The following is a 10,097-nucleotide window of genomic DNA, read 5'->3' as shown; positions in this document are numbered from 1 at the left end:
CAATGATTGCTTTTGTGTAGCTGACTATTCCAGTCCTGTGCTCTCAAATTACCCCATGGTTTGGCTTCCATCACTGTAGCCCCAAGTTCTCTCAGCAGCCTTTCTCAACATTTTCCTACATAGGCCTTTCTCCACAGGTCAGGAAGAGTATAACTGAATGTGCTAAACATCCTAAATAGAAATTAATAAAAGAAAGATTAAGAAGTTGGGTAAAAGGAAGCTAACCTCTATCACCTTTTGAGATATAAAATTCCAACCACTTAGCACTAAAAAAAGCTTTTACAGATGGCATTTATTATTCTTATTATGCAGTTTCAATTCTTTTGACCCTCTCAAAATAATGATCAGTTTTAAGTTTTTGCAAGACATATGAACAACAAACTAAAAAAAAAAAATCTCTATAAGCTCAAGCTACAATTGTTATTATTTTGTATGTATCTTCATACTTGAAGTTTCTTTTATTTTAACATTCCTAATAAACAGTATTTTTGATAGAATTTAAGTTGGCTTTTTTTTTTTTTTTTTTTAAGTCAGCTCATTTGTCATCCTACTACATAAGTACTTAAATCAAGTATCCATGTGATTTGATACCTCTGGGATGAGATGCCTCTGGGACAGTCATTGAAACCAAGACATCCTGGGTGATCTTACTTTCACCATCAAACGTTCTTTTAACAATCTTTTAGAACATGATAATAGTTCATGAAATAATCATTCTATTTATGTTGACAATAGCATCAGATCCCCTAAAGTAGTTTCTGAGTCCTGACTATGAGTAGAGCTTATTCCAGTATCTGAATCTGTGTCATTGGTATAAGAATGAAATAATTTTTGAGTAAAATGAGAGCCAGCCACACAACTACTGGTCCCCTCCAGTCCTTTCTCCCTATCTTCATTAGATTGGCACCCATCCTTGTTGCTGAAATGAAGTGAATTCAGTTCTTCTGACAGGAGATCATATTCTATTGTTTTTCTCTGAAGCAAAGAGTCATTGTATTTAATCTCTTTCTGGATGCCACTTAAGTGAGAATGGATTTTTAAGCCAGCTTTCATACTTTTCTCCAAATCATACTTAATACTTTCCAAGTTTTTCTTTTCTAATTCTTCTGTAGCTGCCCCTTCTGTTTCTTCATTCACATCTATGTAAATACTTTCGACTTCTCGCTCTATTTCAGCAGATAGCTTGTCAATAAGTAGTCTATAATATTTCAATCGTTCTTCCAGCTGTAAAATTCCTTCACTCTCACTCAGATAGTCAGTTATCTGATTTTCTTCTTCCTTCATATCTTTATGTTGTTTGACCTCACTAGGACTGGGCATTAGATAAGCATCCTGAACATAATTTTCTCCCTCATATTCTATCCGATCCAGATGAAATTTTGCTTCACATTTCTCAATTTCCAGATCTAGTTCTTTCATTCTTTTGACCTGCTGATGAATTGTATGGTCCTGAGAAATGATCAAATGTACTAAGGTCTCCATGCTGTCTCGGTCTTGTATAACAGAGTCCTGTTTAAGTTTTGCTAATTTCCTGAATGTTTTCCTAACTATCCTTTTCTGCTTATCTAGTGGCAACATTTTCATATAGTTGGCTGGACTGAGGTCCCATTGTTTTTCTGTATTTTGAACTAGTTTTGCTTCTGCTGTCCTCCATAATGGAACTGGAACCAAGGCATCTGTTTTAACCAGGACAAAGTGCATGTTTGGCTGTTCTTCTCCCCAGGCCTTCCAAAGTCTCAGGATTTTTGTGAGTGGAGGAAGAACCCTCTCTGAACCTCTCCATTTTTCAATAATACAGTAATCACTGGGTTGTCCAAAAAGAAATCGTTTCTCTCCCAAGGTAGCTTCGTGTTCTTCAAGCAAAGCCTGGATTACATCAGCTGCTGTGGTACGTTTGGTCAGTCCACAGACAATCTTTTCTTCTTGGCAAACCCAAACGACAATTTCTTTCTCTTCTATATCCATATCCTTGGGTGGTGATCTAAAATGAAAATAACAAAGAATATTATCCTTCTGTAATCCCATATGGGAATTCAGAAAGATGGCTGAACAATGCTGCTTTTTCCAGTTTTTAACAAATTTTCATCAAAATATAATTTCCCAGACTATGTATGATAAATAGCCTTTGGTTATAAAGTGAAAAAAAAAATGATAAAATGCATAACTGACCACCAATTGAGACATCATAATTTTTCCATTAAATTAAATCTTTAGAAACAGAAAGAATCTCAAGTACCATCTAATCCAATTAATTTTCCAGATGAGGAATCTGAGAATCATAGAGTTTAAAATAAGCTGCTCATGCTAACATAACTAATCAGAGGCAGGCTTTGAACGTAGGTCCTATTACCTCACAACCTGTCTTCCACCATACTGTCTGCCATTTAATATCACCGAATCTAAACCTAAAAATGACCAGATTGATCTCCACCAGAACACCTATGATTATTGATTTAGAGTGGGAAGGACATAAAATGTTTTGTCCAAAGTCATACCAAGAATAAGCAGTTCAGGCTACTAGTAGGGTATTGCTCCAGGCTACAGTATCATAGAATTAAAGAACCATGCTTGGAAATCTCAGAGGCCATCTAATAAAACTCCTTCATTTAATAGATGAAGAAGCTGAAATTTAAAGAGGTTAAATAATTTGACTGATGTCATAGTAAGCATTTGAAGCATGATATGAAAACAGGTCCTATTATTCCAGAATCAGTATTTTCATTTTTTTGTTTGTTTGTTTGTTTTGCTTTTTCCACTGTTCTACACTATAAGTCTTCTGCTTTCAAATTCAGGAGATTTTCTATTATTTTATGCTTTATCCAAGCTCTATTTTTCATAAAAGTCAACTAAAGTCCTTTTTAAAAAGAAAACAAAAATAAACAACAACAACAACAACAAAACAAACAAACAAAAAAACATGGCACAGGAGTAGATCCTTAGATTAGAAGTCAAGACATTTTTCCCTAGTTGAAAATCTGTCTACTATTATATATGTGGTCTTAGGCAATTCTTTCTCCCTATGTATCTAGGCATTCAACAAATGGTAAAACCATGGAATGATACATTTAGAGATAGAAAGGATTTTTGAAGTCATCAAGAAAATTGAGTCCTAAGAAGCTTTAGGTTATAAGTGGAAGAATCAAGATTTGAAATCAGTTCCCCTGATTCTAAATCTAATGTTCCTGATTGTCCAAATGATCTCCAAGAACTATTCTAATCCTAATTCCCTTCCTGAGGCTCAGTTTCTTTATCTTTAATATAAGGGATTTGGAGTAAGGGGACTAAGATCCCTCCATACAAATCTTTATGAAGAGAAATTTTCATCAGGTCTTTTAATAATTTACTATGATGATAGAAATAGGAAAATTGGAAAAAGTCAAAGGTTAAGTGACTCTATGGAAGTCCCAGTCAAAAATGGGGGAAAAGTGCTCATATACTTCTCTTCTCCCAGGACAACAAAAAAAAATGTAAAAAGCAGATCTATTCCAGATCTTCCACCAAAGTTTAACTGCTACTCTTGTCTATCATTACCATTATTGTTGTTGTGGTATACTAGTGTATACCAGATAGTATACAGCTATTTGGATTTTTGGTCCAGAAATTTCAGTGAACTGTCTGGCAACTATTTTTGCTGCATATCTCCTTTCTCTCTATAAACAACCATGATATGTTGTTATCATACCTGAGAATGTGGAGTCATTAAAGGTCAGAAAAGGTAAAAGGAGAGATCAAGGAAGATTATCAAAATCATGGCATTATGTAACATTTTATAGAAGTGTGATAGTAAGGCCCTGGAGGAGAGAGGTAATTGTGAAAATATTACTAAGGCACTGGCTCTGTTTTACACTAGTAGTATAAAACTTAAATAGAAGCAGAGGTCATTAAATAATACATAAAAACTTCTGTGAACTACATATTGATTAGAAGAAAAAAAAGATTTGCTCTATTATATATATTTTTAATTTTTTAAAATTATTTACCGTTGCGTTTTAATCTGGTGAAAAATACTCAAATGTTGCCAATAACATGTGATCCATGGGCTAAGTATTTGATGATCTCTAATTTGCACTATAAATAGACGGACAGCTTTGGATAGTTGGAAAGGAAATATGGGGAAGGAAACTCTGATAGATTTTGAAGTGAAAACATCATTCATTGACCTCCATTTCCTGAACTATAAAATAGAAGTGGATTAGGTGCCTTCCACCATCCATTATAATTCCAGATCTATGATCTTTTGATGGCAAAAAGATTAGCAGATGTCATAGATCTTAAGAGTTTCATAGTTTATATTAATAAATTATTAACACGTGAATACACATAGCAGATATGCATATATTGTGTGTTAATATTTGATATGTATATATTTTGTATAATATATTACATTTGCATATATATGAGTACATAATTAATATATATTATTAAATTCATATATACACACATAACAATGTAGGCATCATTAATGTTCACCAGCCTAACAAGTCACAGATTTTTGATTATGTAAGTTGCATTTTAAGTATAAATCAAACTAATTCTTTAGTGATATCTATTTAAGTGATAAATAAAAAAGATATAAAGAAAACACATGATGATATTATTTCTAATTATGTAGAGGCAGCATCCTCCACATAGAAAAGCATATTGGATTTTAATCATAAGACCTGGATTCCAAATCCATCTCTGATTACCTGTATATTTTGGGTATTTCAGTTAATCTCCCAAGAATTCAGTTACTTTAGATATAAAAGTTAGGTACATGAAACTCTTGATCTGTAACCCTATGTGGGAATTTTCAGTAAAAATTGATCTATTTTTAATATTGTATAGAAGTACTTATTGCAAAATATTATAAAATATTTACTCAATTTATGTGAATTCTAGAGGAAATAAAGTTTATATGCCTTAAAATTTAGATTTTGAAATGTTTGTGATAAAGTAGCAATGGAGAAACATTTTTCTTTTTCAACTTTATTTAAAAAACCTATTGTTAAAATGAATGGACTAATGCTTTTTCTCTGCATACAAAGTTGCATTAACACTCCTAAAGCAAAGTTTCAGATAAGGTACACAAAACTACCTGGTGGATTTCAGTCTAGTACTCTTAACCAAAAAGGAGTGTTCTGTTCTAAGAAAAAAGTATATAGATAACTAAATTTTTACAAGTGATGATCCAAAAGACTAGTTGGTTTGCTTCTGTTTTGTTTTGTGGATGATGAAATTGTAATAGAATTATTTCCAAATTCAGATCAAGGGGAAATTTCCAAAATTATACTCAGTATTTTAACTGAAGAAAATCATTTCCAAAACTAGATAAAATTAAAAAAATAAAAAGCCCATTACTGATATCTATTATATAACTGAAGAATCAGTTTGTAAGGCTTAAAGCATGCAGAATTTTTTTCATTTATTTTCTATATAATGGTCATGCATTTATGTCCCAGATATTACTATTCAGCTGATATTTCTGTTTTCCAGAAATCAGAATCTCTCAGTTCTAGATATTGCCAAATCTAGATCTACTCCAAACCTAGTATCACCTCCCCACCTTGATCCCCTTTTGTAGAGATCTTATAAGAAGCCAATGAGACTATTTAGTCTCTTAAAAGAGATAAAGCCCACAACCAGATTCACAGGTTCATCTATATTATTCCACCCCGTGGGAGCTTAGCTTCTATGGAAAAAAAAAAAAGCCAAAAAAAACCCTGTTCTGTCACTATTATTCCATGTGTGATCAAAAGAATAAACCTTTCATCCTTGTTTTGTGTCAAAGAAGGGAACTTTGAGTCATTCTGGGATTGGGGTAGTGCTCTTATCTGTAAACATGCATTCTTTTGGTCTTGCTGCATCCACAGTAAATGGAAATCTCATATAAGAGATAGTATACAGCTATTTGGATTTTTGGTCCAGAAATTGCAGTGAACTGTCTGGCAACTATTTTTGCTGCATATCTCCTTTCTCTCTATAAGTTTAAGACTCTCCCTTCCTTTCTGATACTTCTTAATTAAAAACCAGTTCTGATTGACTTGTCCATTAGGTTAACTTAAAGTCCTTATCTTGGTGTGCTGTAATTAATAATATAATGCTAATGATAACAATTCAAATTTACATCCATTATATTCTGTGGCCTTTAGAACACTTTACATATATTATCTAATTTCATCCTTGAAGCAACCCTGGGAGGTAGATACTACTGTTATTCCCCTTTTATAGTTGAAGAAACTGAGGTTAAATATATTGGATTGCCTGCCATCTGGGGGAGGGAGTGAGGGGAAGGAGGGGAAATTTGGAACACAAGGTTTTGCAAAGATCAATGCTGAAAAATTATCCATGCATATGTTTTGTAAATAAAAAGCTTTAATTAAAAGGGGGGGGGGAAGAAACTGAAGTTATGTCATACAGTTAATACTACTGATGTTGAGTTTGAGCCCAAGTTTTCTGGTCTCCCAATCCAATACTTTGCATACTAGAACATGCAAGCTTCTTAAATACTTAAGTAAATGCTATACTCAAAACTCTAAGGATGATTCAATAGATCATATGGCATCTTGATTGTTATTTTCATCCTTCCAAAAACAGAAAACAGAGAAGTTAAAGGACCATAGATGTATTCTGAAAAACTCAAAGAGGAATTTTATATTTCTGGTGATTACAAATATACTTTAGATCATCATAGAAGACATAGTAGTGTTCATAGCAATAATTATTAATAAAAAATACATGAAACCTGAAAAAAACCACCATTGTTAAAGAAATCAGTGAGACTAAATTGAGGACAATTTCTCATTAAATATGTGATTTTAAAAATTTTGTTTTGAGAACTAAAAATCATGTCTTTAAAAACACAAAGACAGAAAAAAATAAAATAATACATTAATTTTGTAATTAAATTGGAAAGTGGTCCTTTCTTCTTTTTTGAAATCTGATATTCCATTTACAGTGTCTGGCATATAGTAGAATCTTAATAAACATTTTCTGACAGGTCCATAGGAAGATATCCTTTATCTATGTTCTACACCAAAATCAAGGACTTGGTAACCTTGAAAAAAGCTCCTGGCCTTATCATACCACATCTGGGTAGTTCAGAAAAAAGAAATAGAAGACAATTCCATATAACTATAAAGGACACCGCAGATCCAACCTTACCTTTTTATCCTCCTGTTCCTGTCCCTGGGTGTTGATGCACTTATTCCAAAACAGTAATGATGATTTTTCCAATGAACTGAATCAACTTATTTCCTCAGAAAGCCTGAATCCAACTAACTGACGTAGAACTGAACATACTCAGTGAGACAATTCATTGGTCAACTTCAATTAGGAAAGTCTCTGTTTCTTGTCTCCCCTTCAGCACCCAGGGTAATTAGCAGAACCTGCACAATGAAGCCTGGGTCAGTTATTCCCATGCTCTTATGAAACTAGGACTTTGCTATCAGGTTTCACTGCAGGACAGGACAGGGACTATGAAGAAAGGATGATTATTTTTGAGGAGCATTTCTGCCAGTTGGAAAGCTGCCATAGGAATTCTGGACTAAACAGTCCTGAGGAAGCAAGAGACATATGGCAATACAGATGTGCTCCACATAAATGAAGCTCAATATAAAATAAAAAATTTGACCCTTTCAAAAAGACTAATTAGGGAGTGATCACTTATACTCCAAAAAAAAAAAAAAAACATGACTCCACCAAAAAAACAATCCTCTTCAGCATTTCTTTGAAAATACTTTCCATACTACAATTTAAATAAGACTTAATTCATATGAATATATGGAAATACATAAGAATTTATTAATCACCAAATGTGTTCCAGGCACTATATTAGACACTGAGGAAGCAAAAAGAAATATTAAATCTCTTTTTTCAAGGATTCTGTCATGAGAGGTAATAACGATAACTATAACACTGATAATGGTAATAGTTAACATTTGTATTACATTTAAATGTTGGTAAGAATATAGACACATTTTCATAAATATGACACAATTATATTATGTTATACAATATAATATATAATTATTATTTATAAAATTGCATCCTCACAAGAACCTTGTGAGATGGGGAGATGGGTGCTTATTTTTGTTTCTATTCTGTAGATGAGAAAACAGAATCAAAACATTTAAGTGACTTTTCCAGTATTATACAGCTAGTATCTTACACAGGATTAAAAATCACATCTTCCTACTTCCAAGTTCAATGTGTTTGCTTTTTTGTTGTTGTTTTGTTTTGTTTTCCCCAGCACAATAGACAACATGTACATGCATACATTTATAGGGTACTCCAAAAGTCTTAGTGAAAATTTTTAGCCCTAAGGCCTTTAAGATTTTAATAACTTTGAAGTTTCTTTTTAAAAATTAATTTATTTTTAATATACATTATTTTATGAATCATGTTGAGAGAGAAAAAGCAGAACAAAAGGGAAAACCATAGGAGAGAAAAAAACAGAAAAAAAAAGTGAACATAGCATGTGTTGATTTATGTTCAATCTCCATATTCTTTTTCTAGATACAGATGGCATCTTCTATCCAAAGTCTATTGGCATTGTCTTGGTTAACTTTCAAATTTCAATAGTTAAAAACTAACTAAGACTTCTAGAAGATCTTGTACATAAAATATATACAAAATGAATATAAGGAAATTTGTATAGGAGAGAAAGTACCAGTATATTATCTGAAAAGCAAAGCAGGCTTCCATGCTGTTGGTCTTTCTACTCTTCTTTGGAAGATAGTATGGCAGAATATATAGAACAATACTAGAATAGGAACAAAATATACCAAAATTCAAATCTTGCCTTCAACCTCTATTGTCTGGGTGACCAAAGGCAAGACATTTAATACTTTTTGAATGTGTTTCTCCTCCATATCATTGGGATAATGCTATAGAAATGTGATAATGATTAGATTAAAGGATAATCTCAATTTGAGAAAAATTCACAAACTTAAAGAACTATGTTTATATGTTATAAATTGCATCCCAAACATATTCATGGACATGGAATGTTTTGCCTATAAAAGGATTTGCTTTTAGAACATAACAAAATCATAGAAACTCAGAGTTAGAAGAAATCTCACATATCACTTGGGTATGTGACATCTCCCTTTCTTTTTTGTATAGCACTAATTACTAGGAATTTATGTCCCCTCCTCTATTAATCCAAAATTTATCTTCTAATAATTTTCATCTGTTCTTATTTTGGCCTCTGGAATCACATAAAATAAATCTATTCTTTCTTCCATATATTAACTTTGTAGATATTTTTGATAAGTATTATTTCTATTAAATCCTCTATTTACCATGCTTAAAAATTGTACTTTCTTCAAATGAGAATTCTGTGGGTGGAATTTCTGCCCTCCTCTGGGCACATAATCTATTATTAAGTCAGATTGAATCAACAAACATTTTTTAAATGCTTACTATGTGCTGAATATTATGTTAACCACTGGGAACAAAAATAAATGAAAAGAAGTAGATCTCTCTTAAGAATTTTCATTCTGAGAGAAATTATTATTATTAAATAACCAAATATTGGGGTGATCCAGGATTTTCCCCTTCTTTATCTGAAGATTAGATCAAAGCTTAGTTCTCTGAATGGCAGGGCAGATAATAAAATGAATTCTTGGAATTCTTATTCCATCCAACTAGATAATTTTACAAAGAATTTGCTCTAAGGTGAATTTTGGCCCATTGTGTTCCACTCATCCAGGTCTTAACAGATTCACTCTCCTTTTCCCCTCTTTTTTGTCCAGATTGTCCTAGGCAGGGGCAATCCAGATAAGAGACAAATCTTTTTGTGTAAGACTGAATGACCAGATTCACATCTCCCAGCACCTCATCAGAATAAGTGCACCTCTCATTATAATATTCATTCTTTTCATTTTGTTAAACATCAGAGTTGACTGCCTCCCTCAGGAGCACTCACTCTTCCAAGGGTATATAGGCATTGAGTGGATTCCATAAGGGGTTTTTGGCATTGGAGAATTTCATTGATTTCTTTTATTAGCACAATTAATAAAATGATTAATTATCCAAAAACTATGTCTCTTGAACTTTTTATACATCACAATTATAATAGGGAAAATCCAATTTGAACAAGATAATAAACACTT

General features: G+C 32.4%; 1 protein-coding gene across 1 annotated transcript in view; it reads right to left on the bottom strand.

Annotated features, from left to right (window-relative positions):
• Nucleotides 1–508: 508 nt before the first annotated feature.
• Nucleotides 509–10,097, bottom strand: part of RASSF9 (Ras association domain family member 9) — a 46,884-nt gene continuing 37,295 nt past the window's right edge. The window contains exon 2 of the mRNA XM_023504324.2: nucleotides 509–1,981. Coding sequence (XP_023360092.2) covers nucleotides 721–1,981 — 1,261 coding nt within the window. The 3' untranslated portion in view covers nucleotides 509–720. The remainder of the gene's footprint in view (nucleotides 1,982–10,097) is intronic.

The sequence above is a fragment of the Sarcophilus harrisii genome, chromosome 5, assembly GCF_902635505.1.
Source record: "Sarcophilus harrisii chromosome 5, mSarHar1.11, whole genome shotgun sequence".
Lineage (NCBI taxonomy): Eukaryota > Metazoa > Chordata > Mammalia > Dasyuromorphia > Dasyuridae > Sarcophilus > Sarcophilus harrisii.
Note: the sequence above shows the minus strand (reverse complement) of the source record. Positions and strands in the feature narration are given on the sequence as shown.